The sequence below is a fragment of the Hipposideros armiger genome, unplaced genomic scaffold (assembly GCF_001890085.2).
Source record: "Hipposideros armiger isolate ML-2016 unplaced genomic scaffold, ASM189008v1 scaffold_1552, whole genome shotgun sequence".
Classification (NCBI taxonomy): Eukaryota; Metazoa; Chordata; class Mammalia; order Chiroptera; family Hipposideridae; genus Hipposideros; species Hipposideros armiger.
Window position 1 is genome coordinate 128,384 of NW_017732902.1, and position 23,348 is coordinate 151,731.

Genomic DNA, 23,348 nt, shown 5'->3' on the forward strand with positions numbered 1-23,348 from the left:
AACTAGACTGAAGAACAAAACGACAGCAACTTGTCTGTTCCCCTTCCCCCAATTCCCCAGTGCTGTTCCCATCCCCCCAATTCCCCAATAAAAAAAAAAAGAAATTAGCACAAAGTAGGTAAACGCACTTTAATGACACTAATGTCCCCTCCTGACTCCTGAATGTTCCTGAAATGCAGGCCTGGAGTTTCCTGTTAAGAAGCAGTGGTAGGAGTCAGACTACAGGCCCCCCACCCTATTGTGATATAGTCAAAACAGCTATGCTGTTGAAAAGGCTAAAGTTAACTTTTGTCATTTATAAGCTAAAATATTAGATCAGCATTGGATTAGTGAAACAGGAAAAAAAGAAGCACTTTAGTTAAAACTTTCTGCTGTGGATATAACTCCTTAAGAGTCACACAAATTAACAATGTACAATATACTATGTAAAATTCCAAAGTATCAATTTAAGCTGCCTTTTCCGAACTCTAAGTCAATGACTTTTTTCTACTTCTGACATGATAAAAACTGAGCTAATCATTTAAGCCACAATTATCATATGCGGTCGCTGAAGTATTGCAATAGTATAGACATGAAAGAAATAGTGCTTGGAAAACAGAAGGTTAATCGACAAGCCCCTAAGTAATGAAGAAAAGGAGAGAAGAGTCAAGAAAATGCAGTGTTCTGAAAATCAAGGCAGCAGCTTTAGGCAGGAAGGCATGAACAAACGTTCAGGATGAGGACACTGCTGAATAATGTTAGTTATTAAACGTCCCATATGGTTGTTCAGTTTAAAGTTTTACAAGCAGTACAAGAGATAGTCATGTCACAGTGATGAGAAAACCCAGGTGGAAAGAAAGGTGAGCAAAAGCCCAGGGTGCTCCTGAGGGGCTCTCTTATCTCCTTAGGAGAAAACTGATCATACTCGTGTGTGGAATTCCCCAAGATTCTCAGGGGGCAGAAAAAGAATAAGGTTTGAGGACCATCCTCTGTGTTTGCATGCTTCGAAGGCTAGAGGAAACAAAGGCATGTCCACAGGAAAGAGAAGCTGCATTAATGAGAGAGGACAATGATAAGACCATAAAGAGGAGGAACAGACACAAGGAGAAGGGTTAGCTTTGGAAACCAGAGGATGTCCCATGTGAAAAAACGACCAGTGAGAGAGGAAACAATGATTCAAAGCAATTCAAAGAGCAAAGAAATGCTGTACTGTGTAGAGGCGTGGAGATAAAGCAACCCAAGCCAGAGTGGACGGTCTTGAAAGCAGAAAGCAAACTCACCTCCACAGAGGCAGGAAGGTGGAAGGGCATGCAAAAGGCTCCCAACACCTACTGAAGAGCACAACTCGCACAGAGCAGTGAGCGCTCACAGAGCTTCAATTCAGGTAAGTTTAGAACAGATCTTTTTCCAACAACAGTGTGAAGCCCCGTGCTGGAGAAGAGGTCAGTGGTGATCCAGGACCGACGACAGCACGTAGAGGGGAAAAAAATACAAGTTTGGGGACATTAGAGAAGTGGCCCCAGAAAAACGCACAGGCACATATGTAAGACATTGCTTTTATATATAAGTCCTAACTCTAGACAGAATTAATTTCTTATCACTTGTAATTATGGTTGGTGTCTCTACAGCGTCAAAAATCAGTAAGTGTGCCCCATTTTTCTTCTTTTTTCTCTTTACTACCATAGCCAATGCCCAGGAGGGGAAAAAATGGGACAAGTCCATTAAACAATAAAATTCATGATAATACAATAACTCCTTAAAAATAATGTCCAAGGGCCGGCTGAGTGCGCGTTGGTTAAGAGCTGGCTTGGGACGCCAGAGGGCCCCGGTTCGGATCCCACATATGCGGGTCAGTGACACTGCCCTCTACAGCTAAGATGCTGAACAACAGCTCAACCTGGAGCTGGGCTGCCGTGAGTCGCCTGCGACGGCGTAGGCTGCAGCCCCTGTTGCAGTGGGTTGCCATGGGCTACCATATGTAGCCAGCAGCCAGCGTGAGCGGCCAGCAGCCACCGTGAGTGGCTGTCCAGAAGCCGGCGACTGATCTGCCTCGCCCAGGAAGAGCGCAATGATGGGGCCAACTTGGGCCAGTTAGGTGACGTCCTCCACAACTAGACTGAAGAACAAAAAGGGCATCAACTTGTCTGTTCCCCTTCCTCCAATTCCCCAATTAAAAAAAAAAAATCTTAAAAAAAAAAAAAGTGTCCAAGTAGTATGGAGAAAATTATATCAATTAGAGCCTGAAAAGGAAGCATCTTAGTATTCTGTAATCCATTTGGATAAAAGTTGTTTTTCTTGATAGAATAACATTCCAATTGAAGGCAGTCATCAAAGAAGCATTAGAATGTAGTAATAGTCGAAGAGAATGGAAAAAAATAATCACTATGCTGCTTACTCCTGTTTTGTCCTGTATGTTTATTCTGATGGTTTCTAAGGTGATTATTATTAATGGCCCTGTTGACTATTTGGGAATTCTTCTACAGAAATCTGAAAACAGCAGGTCTAAAATTCTTGCCTTAGAACATGAACAAGTTGCTGAAAGGTAATTAATGTTATTTTGGCAACTGCCTCAGAGCCACTATCCCACACACATTTTCAAAATGAAATGTGTTGTATGACATTAAAATACTCAATCGTTAAGCGAATGGTTGGAATTGCAGTTCCCCCACATGCAACAGACATGATGTTAGAAGCCTGGTTCCGTTACAGAAACACAAGTAGGTACTGAAGATTCTCAGAGAATTGGCCCAGAATTGGTAGGTGGGGTACCACTTCATACTCGGCCATTTCACTCACTCCCATGGTCCCTGGTGAGACTTGTGAGTCAATTGGAGCCTCAGTTTCTCATCTTTGTCCTTCCCATACTGAAACAGCATAATTTATTCCAGCATTGACTACCAGTAGCAAAAAAGAGGCTCAAATACCTAAGTAACAGATCTGGGAACTATGCAGGCTATCGCTCTCAAATGGATGTCTAGTTTTGGTGAAAAGCGTATTAGGACACTACGCCAATTTCCTTTTTATTTTTACATAGATGGTGTAAATATACTACTGCAGGCATCTTTATAAAAAAGAAAGCTATAAACCTTCCAACCTGGTATGATAAGTAGGGAAGGGAGGATAAGAATATAACAGAACCCAAAGACTAAAGATTGAGGAAGGGATTACATCCAGAGGCTGAGAGTTTGAATAAAAATGCAGACTCAAATACAAATGAGATATGGAAAAGACTGCGTGCAGACCTCTGTTGGCATAGGTCAGTTACTGTATAAACTTTAAAATGTCATTTCTCTAAAAAAAGATATGTCCAATCATTTTTTTCACTTATTTAAGCTGGTTTAAAAATACAAACACGGCAGTGTTTTATTATGCAATAGGCAACTCCTGAGGTTCTCACTCATCAGGACTAACCCCAGTACATATTTAATAAGTATCATCTGTTGAGCTCAGCTTTGAAGAGAGATCCTGACGAAGCCTGAGACCTGGCTCTTAACTTCAAGGAGCTCGCAGCTGAGTTAATACCTCTTTCTATGTATGACGCGGTTATCTCAGCAAATAACTGAAGCAGAAAATTCGGCATGATGTCCCATCAACCAACTGGGGATGAAAAAGGCTGTCACTGAATTTCATGAACGTGCTCCAAATATGGACTGTGATCAAAGAACATGCCACAGGCCAAATCGCAGAAAACGTCTTACTTGTTTTATAGACCACAATCTTACTTAGAAAGGGTCACTGAACATCAATCTCCAAAAGGTGCAACTGCCAACTGTACAAGTGAAGAATAATTGTCTATGCCTGTATCTGCTTTTGATAATCCTCCAAAATTATAAACACCAAGATAGACAATGAAAGATTTTGTTCAATGTTGTTAACTATCAAGAAAAACAAACCAGAAGCCAAGCAGAAAAAAGTGTTTCTTACATGTTTGGATACAGCTCTGTAAGACCAGGAGGGAACTTCCAAAATAAAGAATGGGGTACAAGATGAAAAGGCGGGGTCGCCCAGCACCCCACGAAGCCTGAGGCACTTGCGTGAGTCCGTGGGCAGCAAGCTGCAGCTAAGGTCAGGAATTTAATAAATAAGATCAGCACCTAGAAGACGCTTCTCCAACTGCCTTGACCCACCGCTACTCACGTGACAGGGAAAATCAGGGCTGCAAGAGGCTCAAATGCAGCAAGTAAGTCCTCAGCGTGCAATTCCTTTGTTTTGCACTGAAGTCCAGAAAACCCAGTGCCTTTTCAGTTGGACACATGGCAGCGTGTCCGAAAAAGCAAGGGCAGCTCTGAGGGGACACCACCACATCTGATACAGAGCATGTTATGCAAGGTTACTTTGGGCGTTCACAATGGGAAGAGCAGAAGACATATAGTGAAACTTAAAATTCTACAACTATACATATTCAAACGTACGCAATTTTCCCTTGGGAAGCATGTTCCTCAGCTTAAGCTAGGAAAATATATCATGAAACTGAAAATTATACAATAAATCCTTGGAAAATTAAGAATTATAATGTATATAACAAATAAAATTTAAGTGAGGTCATTTTGATCAGGTCCAAAATACTCCATACCAGTTTTGCAAACAACTTTATTCTCTCTCACCAAAACAAGCCTGAAGCACAAGTTGAAGGAAGTCACAGAAGTCAGGGGTTCATCAGCTATTCGGCTGTTACCTCCGTCTGAGGTTTTTCAAAAGGGATGATTAGAGGTATACTACATAAATGGCAAATTATGATCTCACACCCTTATTTTTCACTTACAAAAATAAAGCATAATTAATTTCTGTACATAAAATGTGTGTTAGTATAATGACAAAAAAAACAAGCCTGATGAGAAATTAAAGATTCCAAACATGTTTAACACACATATTTAATTATTTACTTCTCATAAATGAATCAAACATCTTTTACAGTTAGTAGTAATAAAGCATTAAGAAATAATACTGCTTTAAAAAATACATCTCAGACATCTGGCTAAGGAAATTTCATTGAGAGAGGCCTAAGAATGCTTTTGAATGTACACCTAATGAACTCTGATATGTCACTGTGTTTTGAATTTCAAATTCAAAGTAGGGGCAAAAACTGCATGGACTTTCAGAAAAACATATTTTTAGACCATACTCATTTGTTCCAGAATATTAACATTCCAAAATCAAAAGCTTCTGTCGGAAACATTAATGGAACAAAACATATTCCCTGAATAACTAGGGGAAGACAAACTAGAGTTTTAATAGCCATTTAAGCTTTAGGAGATCACTGTCCAATGTACAACATCCTTATCTATTTCCAAAAGTAATTTAAAATAATGCCTTAAAAAAAAATAAGATTAGCAAATTGGACAGTCTTCCCCAATGCATGTAAGTGGTGAGTAGAGGCAGAAGCTGGTGTGCTTCCGGTGTTCTGATTTCAGACTTGCTGTCTCATGCTATCATTTTGATCACCTACAAGAATGACTTCTACCAAAGAAACTAAATTTGTCATGGTTCCTTCTGAAAAAAAATCCACTTACAGAAAGCAAATTCATTAAACATAAAAAAATAAGGAATGAATATTTGAAAAGTAGAAATTATTATAAATAAAATGTTTAAAAAATGCAAACATTTTCTAACTTTAAGCTCCATGAAGAACCAAAGCTAAGTTTCACAGAAGTTCAGAGATTTAAAAACATGAAACACTACTCCCTAAGAGAGTAAAAGAAAACAAAGGTCTTAGGTCTTATCACTTTCGAGCTGTAAGAGCTTTATTGGAGGGAGAAAACAGATGAACTCTCATTTTAAGAAATGCATATTATATATGGCTAATATCACTGGTTTTGATATTACTGAAGCAAACTACTTTTAAATGAATTGATTCAAAGATGTTTTTAAGGTTTTCTAATGGCAAAAAGAATGACCACTTTAATAAACTTACAAATCTAAAAATTGTATTATACTTAAGCCAAAACTGATAGCCAATTAATAAGGTAATACAGGAAAAAACTGGAAAAAGACTTATTTGGGATGGATAATTTTAATATGTACAACATGATTTAAGATACATATTCACATTTTCCTTCTTGTGTACTATGTCTATTTTAAAAAAAATACAAATTACTTTCTCTGGATGTATATTTGGAAATGAGATTAAAAATAAATTTTGCTTTCATAGACAGAAATATTCAGATATACTACTATCTGAATACAGAAACTTAACTATGCTAAGGCAAAAACATGGGGTTATTTTCAAATTATTTTAAAAGCACCATAAATACAGAATTTTACATTGAAACTGGTATTAACCTATCTGACAAATCAGTTAACCTAGACAAATTACAATAAAAAAATCAGTTTTTTAAAGAACCATCATTTTAAACATCAGTTATGTTAAAGATCCACAGAGCATTTAATTCACGAATCATGCTAGAAATATTTTGATAATCAAGTCCATTATAAGCATCTTAATTAATAGTGTGTTAGAAAGACAAGCGGCAAGGGTTAATCACAAAACAATTTGCTATGAAGCATCTAAATTTAGTTCAGTGAATACATAAGTCAAAACAAAACAATACAGAAACCAATTATACCACCAAGGACATCATTCTCAATGTACTTTGTTGACCACTACAAGAATGAGGAACGCCAGTTTCTGGAAGTGGGGAAGCCACGCAAGGGACTAGCTAGGAGGTGTACTGGGGGAAAGACCACATGGCTGCCTTGTGCAGTGCGATCACAGCTGCCCCACTGCACGTTAAGCCCTGGGTGAGCAAAGGAAAGAAAGAAAAAGGAGGCAGCTTCCGGTTTTCATAAGCCCACGGCTTCAGTCCCTGAATCAAAGTTACTGGTTATGTAAATCCAAAATGACACAAGTCTTTCCCTGAACCCCTTCATTCTGTGACGTACCATCAACACCATCTGCGGTTTCGCTTTCGTCTTCTTCTTCTTCTAGCATTTCAAAAGGAGTCATTATATCATAGAGAAATGAGAGGAAACCATAAAACCAATCTGAACTTTCCTCTGCTAAAATATTAAGGACTTCCTCAAGGGAATCAATATTTTCATTACTGCCATCTTTGGTCAGGCCTACATCAGAATAGAGGAAGAGAGAAAGAGAAAAATAAGGAAAGCAGTTAGGTGGAAAAAAGAAGCTGACGAAGAGCGATCTCAAAAAGGGTATGCATCATGGTCACAGGGGTTTACAGAAGATATTTTGGAAAATAAAGAAACCGATTAAGATGCACACCTTACAATCAACTCTCAATTATATGCAATAAAGGCAAGCCACAATTTGACCCGTCCTCACAATTCCTACCAGCCCCTAACCAGGTTTGCCTTTCTCTCATTAGAGGATCTGGAGCTGGAAAAAACACAAAATTGCATCAGCCAAAATCGCTTGACTATTGTCAATGGGAAGAGTGAATAACATAGCAGAATGAGAGCAAAATGATAGACCCTTCAGACAGCCTCCAGATTTGCTCATTTAAAAAACCAGATATTATCGAGAGTTGATTATACAAACATGTACATACATCCATAAATATTCATTGAAAATAGAAAGGTTCATTTCCTCAAACTTTTCCCCTTAGGACCTGGAGTTAATTTAGGAAACTCTGAAATTAACATGAATAGCAGGGTTACTGTTCATAGTCTCCATAAGTGGGTAAAAATGCACTCAAATTATGTAACTCAGGTAATTAACTTAAATTTTAACACTATCAAATATGTTCCCTTTATAATGCTCTGGCTACTGACTCATGGTCCTGCAATTTTAACCAATAATAAAAGTCAGTTATTAATAACAGTTCACTCTGCCTACCAACATGAAATGTGATCAAGGCCTTAGCCAACCACTTGTCACAACATTCTAAAATTCTTTCCCACAGTAGTCTATGAAATTAGCTTCTACCGCAAAGACCCTTGACTCCTACTGTTTAAGTCTTGGTCCCATAATAGGGCCTAGGATGGAAAGAAAGCAAAGTAATATTGCTTTTATGTGTTTTCTTTTCGGTGAAGCACCGGTATTGGGTAGGGAAGGTCTCTTGGTTCCAGTAAGTATCAATGACCATCAATACCACCAAGCTCTATACAGCAAGGCCCATGATTCTGAGGAAGGGGAAAACAAACAAACAAACAAACCAAGGTGGAAGGTTCTGGCTGTCAGAAATGTGAACATCCGTGATTTAGAGGTGAAATTATAACCATCTAATTTAGTGTTTCAGGCTTTGACAACACAGAATTTCTCCATATAGCATAACCACCAGCAATCAAGATGGACAGGTCAAGGATAATACTAATAAGATAATTAGTATAAATATCAAGGATTATAGTGAATTTCCCCCACTTTAGTCCACAGAAGAACTGCATCATGCCATTTGTCATGTATTTGGGGGAAGGGGACAAACTGAAGTTGGTACTTAAATTATTTTTTGACAAACCCAGAATGTTTTTCCACTAAATTTAACAGTTGACAATCACTATAAACAAAGATCTGTATCCCACCCAAGTCTCTGAGGAAATAACACTGTTTCTTCTTCTTGCGTTAATATACTATAGCTGTATATTTACAATAAACATTTTTATTTCTCTCCATCTTCCAATACAAGAACTTCCAAGTATCGGATATAAAACATATAACTTTACCGCCCTTCAGTATGACACGTTGACGTGTGTAACAAGTATGGAAAAGTATTTAAATAAAACTATTTACCCAATTATGCAACCTTTCTATGATTCTTAAGATAAAAATATTCTTTAACCAAAGAGAAAAAGAAAACATTCTGGGTGGATAATTCCTTAATCTCTAAGAGTAGCCCGAAACCAAAGAGCAGGGCGAAGGCCTTGGACTGGGTGAGACCCAGTGCTTCCCTCCCTTCAGCTTCCTCGTGCATCCTTCCCACCCACAAATGTCCACCACGGCTCTAGGAACTGTGGACTGGCTTCCCTTTGTTCTCCAGCCGCACCTGACATGGTGCCAGCGAAGCAGTAGTCAGGCAAAAAGGCCAGTCGTGTATTCCTTCCGTGTTGTTACTCTACGAAGAGGGTACTCTCACCATTCAGTCCTTGGATCATTTTCCTATCAATTTTATTTGGGAAACAAGTTCTCAAAAAATACATTTTCAAACAATGTAGTTTTCAAAAACCCAAACCAAAATCAAAGATACTTTATTTTAAACAATTTTGCCACAAAAGCAGGAAGCTATGTCAACTAGAACAGGGTTAGAATATTTTCAAAGTATAGCATAAGGGCCATGTCCAGAAACAATGAAATAATAAAATTAATGATGGCTACTGATCTCGATTTACTCACACACATTTCATTCTTTCTTTATATTTCACAAGAAAAACCAACCTTAAAATGTGAAAGAAAAATAAACATGAATGTGTACACTTCCTCAAGCTGATAAAATTTAGATACATGCAGATTTAAGAATACAGAAATATTTATGAATGAAATGCCAAAACTATGCAAGTTCAACAATCTCAATTATTATGACACCTACCACGCCAAGCTCTCCCCTAACCTCCAACTCCCTACTGTCATCCTTTCCTTTGGACACCCCCTGCCTTAATCCAAAACCCTTACCCGTGAGCTGCCTTGCCTGCAACAATGCACCCAGGAAGTTGGGCTTCCTTTTGGGTGTATGCTCACTGAATTTACTCCCCCCATAACCTCTCCCTGAACATACAGAGCCACTACTGTCTCTGTACCCCACGAATTTCACCAGTTTCTTTCTTTGCAATCACATGCCAGTAAGAGGCACAACTAAATTACGATAACCTCACAAACTAGAAAAGAACTTTAGTCATAAAATTCAATTCCAGTCAAGGTTGTATTTCATACGGAGAATTCAAACGTCAGAGCAATAGCTCACTCTGGTTTGTTTCATCTTTACTGAATCCATAAGCCAGCTGTGAATTAGTACATATACACTGCAAAATAGTTTATCTTAGCCTCTGTGCACGTAACAGCAAACTACCAAATTTAACCAAGATTCACCAAATTCGGTTCCACCTCTGAACATATAATTCTTATAAAAGGAATGAGTTATGATCTGCCCATTTCACATGTGTCTACCTGCAAATGGCACTGTTGTTAGTTACAATTAATTGATCTCTTAATGGTTGCTTAAAAACCTTAAGGGGAATAAACTCTTGAAATCTAACTGTAACACTAAAAGTGAAGTTATTAATGTAAGTTTGCTACAGAAATTAGTGTGTTCGATAGAAAAAAAAAATAACACATTTTAATTTTAATAGTTGACACTTCCTATCTGACAGACCAAATAGCTGGTTTAAAGCTAAAAAAGCCAATAATATACGGGTGAGAATGTTATTTCTGAATATGAGGTACCTTGGCCCACACGAAGTTATTTTTAAAATTAAAAAGCTTCACTATTCAGAATCCATCATTTGAAATAAAGTAATATAATGAAGTAAAAAACCATTTATAAGCAAGCAAATTGGTATCATTCTGTTATACTAAATTCCATATAATTTTATTTATTTTGCATGCCTAGGATTACAGTCTTCTGAGGATTTACTATGTTTATATAAACTCAAATTTAGATATGTAATACAAAATGACATAGAAAATTCCATTAGGGTTAAGACGGGAAAAGAAACTTCATAGATAGTAAGCTGCTATTGTTAAGTAGCAAACATTATTCCCACTGAGCAATAATAAAATGGAAACTAAAATTAAGAAGCTATATTACATTTAATTATAACTAAACCCTTTTTTTCATATTTACAACTTACTGTTTCATAGGGAGGTGAAGATAAAGCTACTGAGAACAGTTTCATTGGTTACAGATGTGGTATCCCCCCATTTTTTCATATTCATAAAATACACACAAAAATTGTGTGTCTAGGAAGAATTGCTTTGTGGCATGATTTTATTCAGCTTATTGTAGTGTATAATACCATGCCATAGTCATTATTTTTCTAAAGGCTTTAGTATAAAGTTTTAATACACACGTTATATACTAAAGCAAGGGAAATGATGCTGTTTAACACACCAAAATACTATCTCACCAGGCCAGGTTATATAAAACTTACATATTAAAACCAGCACCTTCCTTTCTAGTAACACAGCATTTTAAAACAAATGAGGGAATATCACGTATTTATTTATTAGAAGAAACATCGCCATGATAAAGACACGGAATTCCGGTGGCAGAAAAAGGACTCAAGGCCTCCACAATCACAATCAAGAAACCCAGCCAAAGGCTGTTAGTTCATATGTTAATGTTGCCTGTGAAACATGCACATTTTAAGATGTTTACTACCACTATTTTATTTCAAAATGAATTTCTGTAAGCCTTATAGAAATTACATTTTCAAATGGAGGTGGATTATGTCAAATGATGCTAAAGAATGTTGCAATTAATGTATCTGAATACAGACTAGCACATTATATGTTCAAATGTTAAGTTCAGAACATGAAGTGCTTTAAATCTGAAAATACATATGAAATTATTATACTTGTACTTATTCAAAGTATATGTGCAAGAGCTATATAAGTTACCCATTTATAAAAATAAACTGAAATGTGAGTCCATGGGAAAAAAACTAAGCCATTTAACATCTCAACAAGAATGAAATAATATGCTTTAAGTGGGAAAATATCTTTCATAAAATATTTACAATCGACACAGATATTATTCAAGGCAAAAATATTTTTTTATTTCCAGCATTTCAGCAACACTAACAAAAAATAAAATGTCTACTTGCCTAATAAAACTTTGGCATCATCCACGTCAAAATCTCCATCACCATCAGCATCATAGACGCCTAGCTTTCCTACAAGAGGGGGAAAAAGATGGATACGAGAACAAGAGGAGAAACAAATTTAATAAGGTACTACCACTTACTGCAGTCCTGTACATCAGCCATAAGTGTGACCAATCAACGCAATTCTTTGCTCTTTTAATCCTGAAAAGTAGTGCTAAATAAATATCTTAAAAACAATGGGAAAGTACTTCACTTAGAGATTCAGGAAACGTTCACCTAACAAATCTAAGAAACATACTTGAGACACTCTTTTCCTTAAAGGTTTAACAATACCCTGATTTAACTATTTCAGAGCATTTCTTTTTATTATACTGCTAAAATTATTTTAGGCAAGATTTTCAACATATATAAGAAATAACATTGATCCATCTCTAACAGTCACATGAAATGTGATGTTTCTAAAGTATGAAAGTCCACCATCAACATTAAAACAGAAGGAACACACACCAAGCCTTAAGTAAAGACTAAATATAAGTAATTAACACCCAGTATAAATACTGAAAATAAGAGGACAATTAATATTATATTTTACAATAATGATTTACAACAGAAACATCAGGAATCAACCTTTTGAAAAAAAAAAAAAAGACTTCTGGAAATAAAGGATGTAAAACTGGCTTCCTAAAACTTACGGTTATCCTACTTAGAAACTTAATTAGCACTGGCATCTACTACTAAGAAAACAATAATACGGCTTACATAGATAACCTGAGAAGACAATACTACTAGAGCCTTTCCTCATCAAGAATAGTAAACATGTATTTTAAGGCTTTAATAACACTTCATCATGAAGGACCACTGTTATGTTTAGCATTTCGAGTATGAGTCACATGCATTCAATTCCCTAAAAAATATTCTAAAATGAATTTATAATTCGTCATTGGACAATGGCTGTGAAGAGGCATAATAATGCACAGCAATATTTTCAACAACATTCACCAATACAGCATTAGTGCTAAAAAGCCAGTTGACAGCACTGTTACTGTTTCTTTAAAAAAAAGTAAATTAAAACCCTGCATAAGAGCAGGCAGAACTTTCGGAGTAGAGTAGCTGGGACCAATCTTTACCCTCAGAGCACTTGTCTTACTTAGGAAAATAGGAAGCTTACTATGTAGAAGTCTGGTTTCGCAAGTACACATACATTATAAATGATACTAATAATAGATACTAATAATAATTTCATTTTCCATTGCTAAGAAAATGAAAAGCACTGATCTGCAGGTGGGGGCTATATCTATAGCACAGAGCTCAAACAACATGAGAAACATTAAAAAAACAAACAAACCGAACAAAACAAAACAAAACTATACTTTCTGACAAACTAACAGGAGAAACTGGTCCTGCCACTTACATTTCAGATGCAGGTGATAACTAACTTAGCAGAATAAAGGCAACATTTGAGAGACTAACACAAGGAGACCTGAAATGCATCTCCAATAGCCTACCTTGCAGTACCTCTGATAAGTTATAACGGAAGTCCTTTGCTTTGGCTGCATGCATGTAAAAACATGAAAATTGTTACTTGTGCTTAAATGTACAAATATTTGAAATCTCTTCTTTTGTTTAATGCACTTTCTTTAGCAACATATCACTGCAAGTCAATGAAAGCACAGATCTACTCAGAAGTTTGTCTCCACACTAAAATTCTTCCTCTGTAAGTCTATCAATATATATCCAGAGACACTTCCCTTTAAGTGTTAAAAATAAGAAGCTTCAATGAAAGGTAGGTTACACATAAGCATGTTTTGTAATTCTTTGCCTTCTGCCCCCCAGAAAGATGGATGTAATCTAAGAAGTACCGGAGACGTACAGAAAGGAGGAGATTTTCATATAACACTGTTCATGTAAAGATGTGTGCATTTTTTTCAGTGGCGGGGTCCACGTCTTTCACTGAGTTACAAAAGAGGAAGGCCATTTATTCACAATAGCCAAAAATGGAAACCCAAATGTCCATCACTGATGAATGGATAAGCAAAACGTGGTATATCCATCCATACAATGGAATGTTATTCAGCCATAGAATGGAATAAGTACTGAACTTTGAAAACATTATGCTAAGTGCAAAAAGGCAGACACAGCACACCACATACTGTAGATTCCATTTGTAGGAAATGCCCAGAATAAGCAAATACACAGACATAGTGTGTTAGCATTTGCCGGAAGAGGGCAGGAGCAGAGAATTGGGTGTTTGAGGGGAAGGAGTGATGGAAATATTCTGGAAGTAGATAATGATGATGATAGCACAAAATGATGACTATATAAAAAAATCAGTGAACTGTTGCTTTTCAAGTATTTACATTATTGAATTTTATTTTAGGTGAATCTTATCTCAATTAAAAAAAGGACTTGGTGAGGTTTAAAAAAAGGAGTATGACTCTAAAATGGGAAAGAATCATTAATGCAAAAAAAATCATAAAAATTGTAGTGATTATAGGGAGAAAAAAGGAAAAATAAGGGGAAAGACAGATATCAGAAATAACACAGCAACTTCCTCAGACCATCTTACAGACAGTTCCTACACACACACCCATCCAACAAGGACACAGAATAGGGTTGTGCTTTGAAATGTTCTTTAAGGCAAGGTCTTACGAATTCTATAATACGTTTATGATCCATTAATGGGTCCTTAAATGAACTCAGTGGCTCATAATCAATATTTTTTAAATTCATAATATAATAAATAGTATAGAAATTATAGAGTATTGCATGTAAATGACAATAAGTACTGTTTGATAAAACTTTTCTGTGTGGTATACATACAATATAAAGCCTACTATTTAAAGAAGCTGAAAAGCCACTACTCCAAAGACACTGATAAATAACATCCCCTTTTTTCCCACTCTAAGAACCACCGAAAGGTAACAGAAATTAACAGTACCAAAAAGATGCTGATAAGTCTTTAAGATTACTAAGGGATGTCACTTATTCTTTCATAAATTCACATGAGAAATGATATCAAAAGTCTTACCTAAAACTTCCTCATAATCGACAAGCTCAAACCAGACGACAGCTACTGATGTCCAAACCCCCAGCAACGCAATGACCATAAACCACGTGAAAAATGAACTGCCAGGAATTCCTCCTTTCCTTCCATTCTTGTGCTTTGTGTCTGTTTAAAAATAAAAGGATGTACAATGTCATTATAAAAGAAAACACTGTATCAAACACCTCTTTTTGCTGAATTATTTCTCCAGTAATTTAATAGTACTTACAATGGTAGATCATTTCAAAAACTGTTTTCACTTGAATTCTCAAAACATGTTACACAGAATAAAGATTTTTGAAAATGAAAGAGATTCTGTTTATACTCAACACATGTTAAAAAACTCTAACTTCCAAGTAATGAAAGAAATAAACTCCTGATGAGCTAATCCTATTTTTAAAAATAAAGGTTGATAGAATACTATAACCTTTCCTTCTAAGTTCTTTATCCAAACTACCTAAACATCCCCTCCTTCAAAGTTCAGAGCATATCAACAATTTAATGAAATCATATAGAAATATAGCCAAATCCTTTTCTCTGTTCCATTTAGTTTCTGTAGAACCTTAAAAACTATTAACTGTCACAGAAAATACCTCCCCTCCCCAAACCGCTCCATATTCTTAGCCAAAGAGGGACAGAAGGAGGAAGAAAACTATTTATAGGAAACAGAGGTCAGGGAAGAAGAGAAGCAAACAGGACAATTAAGTCCTATGGGACCCACTGGACCTACGGAAACAGGAAAAGGCTCATTCACAATTGGTCTCAATGCAGGAAACAGTTTGGTAAACTGCTGTTCACCAAAAGTGTCATTTGTCACGTCTGACATGATTAATATACCTTACAGTCTTCCAGAAATATTCTTGTTACAACCAAAAATAAACAAAAATGATGAAAGTCAAATGGTATTAATAGAAAATGGCTAACCCTGTCCTTAAAAGGAAAGAGCATAGTATTCAAGTTTCCATTAAAAAGGAATATATCATATAAATACTAATAATTAAATTAAAAGGATGTCATATCCCAAAATGCCCTTTGAAAAAAGGAAAAGTTTATCAACCAGGAAGAAACCGTCCTTTATTTGTTGACCACATGCCATCGCTTTCAAAGTGTTTCCACGTGCACAGCTGCACGTGCTCTTTTGTCAGAATCTCCCAAGAGGGCATTTCTGGGTGTTTGTACAGGACAATTCTTCAGCCTGTGTCACTGTTCCTCACACTGCAGCTGGTATCTCTGGTTTTCACTGGTCCCAAAGGTAAGTAGCTCCCACTGATTATGACAAAAACAGCCCCAAACATTTCCAAGTGTCCCCTACAATGATAGTGCTTGATTGAGAACCACTAGGGGTTAAGACAGGAATAATCATGTCCAATATTGTATGTCTACCATACTTTAATTTTTAAAAACTTCATAAATGAAACAAAAAAATAAAGACAGCGCCCTCAAAAATAAAAAAAGATACTATTTAACATAAGCTTATAATAAAATAACTAATAAAAAAAATTTGATTTCAAAGTCCCAATTCTTTCTCCATTTTTATCTCTTTCTTGATGCAGAAATGAAGGAGGAAAATTTCTCAGCTTCTCAAAAGGGAAGTATCATCGATACAAGTTGCTTCAGTAATACTTATCTAAGGGTTTTTGACCTGCAACATCAAATAAAAGTACAAATTGGGAAAAGAGTTTTTGAAAAATAGTTACATGAACATGTGCACCCAAGCAGAGAGAAGGCATTGGGAGAGAGGGGATAAAGTCAACCTAGGTGAAGACCACGCCTTTACCTAGAGTCTCTTTATGTTTGTTTGAGACATGATTCTAACAACTTCAGTCAAGTGTCCTAAATCACTGTATAAAGCTGAAGAATAGGGGCCAGCCGAATGGCTCAGTTGGTTAAGAGTGCGAGCTCTGAGAAAGCCGGTTCGATTCCCACATGGGCCAGTGAGCTGCGCCCAAGGTGAGCTGCTGCTGAGCTGCCCAATGGGTGGCAAGATGGCTCAGTGGTTAAAGCGTGTGCTCTTAGCAACAAGGTTTCCGGTTCAACTCCCGCATGGGATGATGGCTATGTCCCCGCCACAACTAAGACTGAACATGGCACCTTGAGCTGAGCAGCTGTGAGCTGCCGATGGGCGACCAGATGGCGACTGGACTTGGAGCTGAGCTAGCTGAGCCCTCCACAACTAAGACTGAAGGACAACAACTTGGCTGTTTCCCTTCCCCAATTCCCCAATTAAGAAAAACAAAACAAAACAAAAAAACGAAGAGATTTTAAAGCCAACTTAGCCCAAATGAGTAAAAGCAACACGGGAGGGAAGCCTATACAAGACATGGATACAGCAGCGAGAATAGACACAGATCTTGAAGGAACAGTGGCAGAAGGCCATTTATGATTGATGTGTGTAGGCAAACCCAGAACAGTCTTAAAATAATCTTTAGTACAAGGTAATAATAACCTTCCTATTGATTCTGTCATTACAACATTATTTTAAACTGCTTAAGAATGCAATAAATGTGTAATGAATCTTAGAAAGATTTTTTACTCAGTGTATCTTTTTAACTAAACAGATTTATCACTTTAAAACGCAAGTGTCAAAAAAGGGTTGTTACTTAGAATATGGAATTATTAGCAATATTTTATCCATCACTTTATAATGTCAAACTGAGGTATTACTCTAGTATTACTAATCTTATCAGTTAATAATTATTAATTCCTTAAAGGAACAAAACAGTAAATTATAGAAAGGAGTCATTCCTAAGACACCTTTTTTAGGGGATCTTTTTAATTGACAAACAATACACTCTTGATATATCAATTTGTAAATATCGTGTGCCTAGTTGAAAAAGGCAGATCCATTTCTGCCCAATTAAACTGAAAAAACGCATAGTAATAGAAACCGTTCATGAGGGTTTAAAACTCCCTAAGCAAACCTGACACCAGCACTTTGTGTCAAAGGTACTTTGGAACATCTAGTGGTTGTCCCTTTTCTAAGATGAAAATAAATCTAAGAGTCTTCATTTAGTTTTCTGGCCCCAAGTTCGACCTATAGTCCCAGGGATTAGCCAAAAAGAGTTTTTAATGGGGGTTAAGAATATGGCAAGAACTATGTGATTCATTTGTTTCTGTGTTGACCCATCAAAAATACATGACCTCCAAATCAGAAAATGTTGTCGCACATACTACCAAACACAGAAAATCACCACACTGAGCAATGGAATGTGTCTCTCTCTGAAATGGAGACTGGGCTGGGGACAACACGTCATTTTATTTGGTTGAGGAAAGGAAAAATAGAAGATATACCCCAGTACCTGAACAGTAGTCAATTACTTATCTGGACCACTAACTAAATTACAAATCAATCATTTACGAGTTTCAGTAGCATTATGCTGGCAATTTCATATTTATACATAACTTCTAAACCTTTAAAGTATAAAAAACCCCACAAAAACTGTCAAGCAACTCATCAACATGATTAATTTTCCACGTTAAAAAATGTCACCCTTTGGGAATCAAGAACTGTTAAAAGTGGGTCAGAAATAACAGCTGATTTTATCTCACTATGTAGATTATGTGATCCACAGAAAAGGGGAAAAATGTCTTCTAAAAGAATTAAGAGTCAGATATATATCTCATATTCTTCATGGCTGCATGAGGTACTTTATTAGAATAGTCAAGTGACCCATTCTAACCATTCATCCAAAACAGTGTTCAAAGTAGTGATACTCATATTCTCTATACTAATAATAGAAGCCTTCCAGGGGCCCGTTAGGCAGCCTGAATACGTTTTTGGTTTTGTTTTTTTAAGTAAGTTTTCAACAGAATGAGCCAATGTAGCTTGCTTTCAACCAAATGGAAAGACAATCTTAACTAACAAAGTAAAGCAAAAATAGGTATATACAAAAATGTAAAGTCAACACATCATTAAAGAACACTTGAAAGTTAATGATTTAATTTTTTTTAAATAAGGTGAAATCCTAGTTTCTTTTCTTTGCCTTTATCTTCTGCTTCACAAAAATTAGGTCAGTTTCCACATATGCTAAGTCTTTGCTTCAGCCAACTAAATGTGGGCCAACAAGACAGTACACACACATCCCTTAAATTTTCTATAATTTTATATGAGTGAATACACACAATTCTTAAAATTCACTGTAATTAACTTATAAAATTAAGAAAGACTGCTTATACATTTTTCTGAAGTTTGTAAAATGTAGTTTCTGATTGTACAATCTACTAAAACTATTCTAAGACACCAAAACATATTCAGATTAAAGACAGATTATTCTGTGAAAAATTAAACCACTGGGAAGCCGTTATCTCGAGGAGTTCAAAATAGAAAATGTGTAAGATGCAGTCAAAGCACTTAGCCAAAAATATCTTAACAGCACACAACTGAAAATAAGGCTAAAAACTGTCAGGAGGCTCAGAGCACTTTTAATCCAAACAATAAAAATAGATCTTTACCTTCAGCCATTTTTATTTCTTCAATCCATGAGTAATATATATGGAAGGGGAAATAAAATCAAAGCTCCATCAGCAGGTATCGGACACACCACGTGCCCTTCCCTACTGAAGCTCTAGACTGGCCAACGGCTCCACAGGCGAGGCCTCTAGAACTGAAATTGGACCCGACTGCACACTCCAGTCACCAGTTATTTTTAGAGGTCTCTTCCCCATGGCCAAATTCTGCTAACCTCTCAGGCTGAAATGCACTGCTAGCAATCCAACAGCCTTTCTCCCTCTTATGGGATTCCTTTCTCAGTGGGTCCGATCTCCCTACTCCAAACCCTAAAGAAAAAAAAAAAAATCAAGCATGCTAAAAAAATGAAACAGAACAAACGGTGCAGCCAGTTTGGTTTATGGAATCATCTTTAATGGCTTTGGCCGAAGTACCAAATCCTTCAAAACTGAAACAAGTCTTGCTATCAAATGTGGCCCCAAGCCCAGACACAGCATGATTTGGCTCTTCAGAATCTAATCAAATGCCTACATGAAAAGACCATTACTTAGCTTGTTTGAATGAAACAGAACGCTAAATGCTAAGAAGTTAATGTTCTAGAATTCTGATTCACAGGCATTACCATCCCAAGCCTAATTCAACCAGCAGCAAAAGTAAAGCAACAATAAAAAACTGTTTCACTAGATAAGGAAGCAGGGAGAGCTGGGAAAGAAGCATGGAGGGAGAGGAAGGAAGGGGAAATAAAGGGAGAGGGGGCGAATGGCAGGAAGGCTGGGAGACAGCGGACACGGACAAAAGGAACTCAGAGGCACTCACTGCCTCAGGGAAGGAACTAGAAAGATTGGCAACTGCATCTGATTTTGTTCTACTTCCCTCCAACCCCATCTCCCAATATTTCCTTCTGGGAAATAAAACAGCCCAATGTTAGTACCACTCACTCACTGATTTAAGATGAGCAGTTCACAGAATTCATCCGAGTTCTGATTAGATTACTAAATTGATTTCACACAAATAGCATCCACAGCAAGGCTGCAAAGTTCTTTGTGAGTCCTTCATTTGTTTTCAGTAATATTGAAGGTTTCGCACATAAATTAACCATTTAAATGTTCTGAAGAGGAGTCAGCAACCGTCGGTACCAATATTTGACGGCCCAGAACTGGGTCAGAGTGAACAAGGCATAAGGGCGAACTAAACAGAACTGAGTGTCTTAGGTGTCCTCAGACAAGAGCCACTCCCCCATTCCCTTCCTCAAGGGAACCACCAAAAGTTAGTGCTAGCTAAAATGCTGAAAGATCACGAATCATTTGTTGACAGAGGTTTAAGATGACCCGACATCACACACATTTATTAGACAAATATTTCAGAAGCTTTCTTTTGTTTTGTGGTTTCGGAGAGAGAGAGTGACAAGAGACCTTTCTTGGTGACACTGGAAATGGAGCCATCACACTCAAATGGCAGGTAGCTCGTTTCAGACTAAGAGGCCTGGATTCATCTCCCTCCCCTCTTCCTCATTAACTCCGAGTCATCAAACTTCTGGGCCTCAATTTCCTTGCCTGTAAAATATGTCTTGGCAAAAACTAGGCCTGCAAACATGTGCTGATGTCACCCATGCCACACGTTTGTATGGACTCCGTCAGGACTAGTCCACAAGCCGCCTCCTCTCCAATTCACAGCTCTTTTCAGGAGCTTAGCTTGCCACGGGACTGGCGGAGCTGCTAGCGTTTCTCCTCTCCCCTTACAGCCTGTGCAGGGCCAGCCGTAATCTGCATTACAGGTCTGTGGCCAAATGGGGACCTGAGACAAGAATCACAGCTATTAAACGTGGATATACCTCAGCCCTGAGGCTTCTCCCACACAGCTCCCGTTATTCCTCCTCAGTGACTCCGTCACACTTATCCACACGTCCTCTAGTTAACCCTCTCCTGCATCTTTTGCAACAGTTTTACAGTTATTTCAATAAAATGTCTTCTCAGTTTCACAACAATGGCGTACCTGTTATTCTAGCCAGAGTGATTAGCATGTGTCTGAAATAACATTTAATCCATCACAACATTTCTTAAGGAAAAAGAAATTCTGAATTCTAAGTAACTATCTCTTACAATGTCGTTTTTATGATGGCAAGTTTAAAAATAAATTTCATTTGCATAGAGCAAATCATGTTTTTAAAACGCTAGCAAAGACAACTAAAGTAATAGTATGCTAAACAGTATGCTAACTATTCCTTGTATGGGACTAGTAGTAACTCCTAGGTCTAAGCAAAAACCAAACTTCTAATGTACTCTGAGACTATTATTATCATCCCGATGTCACTAGAGACCAGGAAAGCCAAGACCTGTGTCCCCTGAGGCCTGGGTTCCACCTTCCTCCAAAACCTACCAGATGAAAATCCACAAGACCTGTCATGCGTCAGCAATGAACACTTCTCTCCCCTCCCCCAATCAGCTACCCCTGACAGCAGTGGTTCTCAAACTTTAGAGCACGTCAGTCACCCCCAAGGGCTTGTCGAAACACAGACTGCTGGGGCACCCCCGGAGTTTCTTAGTCTGTAGGTCTGGAGTGGGGCCTGAGAATCTGCATTACTAAGTTCCCAGGGGACCTGGTGCTGCTGGTCTAGGGACCACACATAAAGAGAATCATTGCACTACTGTCCTGGCCATCCCCAATTTTCAGGGTCTAGAGGAGAAGAAAGCAGCTCTTGCTTTTACCAATTTCCAGACCATCATTTCCTTGCCTCTTAAAAAAAGAAGGAAAAAGCAAAAAACAAAACCAATAACCTGTTCCTCTGAGGTCCATGCCATCCAAATACACTACCCTCCAGCCTGCCTCATCACTGTCACCAACCGGCTCAGTGTCCCCTCCCCTCAGTGAAGTCTTCACCTGGATTCCAGCCATCACCACGTGGTTTCAATGTCTGTGCCAACATGACAGGTGCTCTTTCCTTCGTCTCACCCCCCGTAACCTTGTTCCCTCCATTCCATACCTGACACTCATTCTCCCATTCTTACCATGGGCCTTACCGTAAGCTCCACCTCACTCGCCTTCTAATCACATCTTCATTCCTACTGGAATATCTCTATAGTTCTCCTGGCACAACCACCCTAACAGATTCTGCAACCTTGCCAAGAAAGCGCATCCTGTTTGGATCTCATGACTGCAGGATATAAAAACTACAGTTCTTTAAAACAAAAAACTTTTCATCTACATACAGTCTCTAAAGCAAACATGAACCAGTTTTACCATTCTAAACCTAATATTAAATAGCCAGTGTTACAGAAATAACAAAAGGCAACTCCGCACACTGAGTCAAACTTAATTTTACACCACCCTCAGCGAGGGAACACTACCTCTTAATGCTCGTATATCCATCTTAAGACTCCATAGTTCCTCTTAAGAGTCCGTAGTTCATCCTGTAAGTCGCTCCCTGACTGCTAGTTCCTTTGCTCTTCTATCCTTCCACTGCATCAGTCTGCCAGAACTGCCTCCCTGGATGAACAGTGATTCACCCTCTCATGACAGCAAGGGCAGCTGGGAATACCTGGCAAAAATCAGGCACAGGACACGGTACAGCCACCGCAACCAGCCCTCAGGACCACCTGTCAATCACTTTCCTATTCTCCACAATGACTATTTTGAATTTCTTTGCCTCTAAATGATTCTGTCTTCTCATACTCAAAAACTGTCACCACCTCTTACTTCACAGAGAAAACAGAGCCATCAGCACTATACACTGCCAAGCACACAAGCCTGGATTCACGGGCGCTCGCTCTCTGGTTTCCTGCTAGTTCCTCCACCCACGCTCCCCTCCTCTGCTGCCTTCCACTCTTCATCCCTTCACTCTCCTGCACCCCCAGCCTCTGCCTTTGCTGCGCTTCCCTCAACCCCATGGCTAACCCCTGCTTTGTCTTTCTTCTTCCCATCACAGATAAAACTCTCAACAAAGCTGTCCCTTCACTGCTTTCATTTTCTAACCACCCTTTCACTCCTTACAACCCGCAGGCTGCAATCTGGCTTCTGCATGTGGCCCCAGTGCAGTTTTAATGTCACATTGATGACTTCCATGTAATTAAACCCAGGAGAAAACGTCAGTCCTCATCTCACTTGCCCGCTCTGAATTCTCCCTCCTTCGTAAACACTCTCTCCCATTGACTTCCATTATTTCAGAATCATGTG

The 23,348-nt window shown here is 37.9% G+C and overlaps 1 protein-coding gene across 10 annotated transcripts in view; it reads right to left on the minus strand.

Annotated features, from left to right (window-relative positions):
* Window positions 1-22,750, minus strand: part of LOC109377781 (aspartyl/asparaginyl beta-hydroxylase-like) — a 105,366-nt gene extending 82,616 nt beyond the window's left edge. For 3 of the 10 annotated variants that reach the window (XM_019634225.1, XM_019634230.1, XM_019634226.1), the window contains exons 1-5: window positions 22,523-22,629; window positions 14,717-14,857; window positions 13,194-13,238; window positions 11,689-11,757; window positions 6,859-7,038 (exon numbers count right to left, since the gene is read on the minus strand). In XM_019634225.1, the coding sequence (XP_019489770.1) occupies window positions 6,859-7,038; window positions 11,689-11,757; window positions 13,194-13,238; window positions 14,717-14,857; window positions 22,523-22,544 (457 nt within the window). In that variant the 5' untranslated portion in view covers window positions 22,545-22,629. Of the gene's footprint in view, window positions 1-6,858; window positions 7,039-11,688; window positions 11,758-13,193; window positions 13,239-14,716; window positions 14,858-19,183; window positions 19,356-22,522 lie in introns of those variants that run through there. The other 7 variants (XM_019634223.1, XM_019634224.1, XM_019634227.1 and 4 more) reach the window with 7 other exon arrangements.
* Window positions 22,751-23,348: the final 598 nt, after the last annotated feature.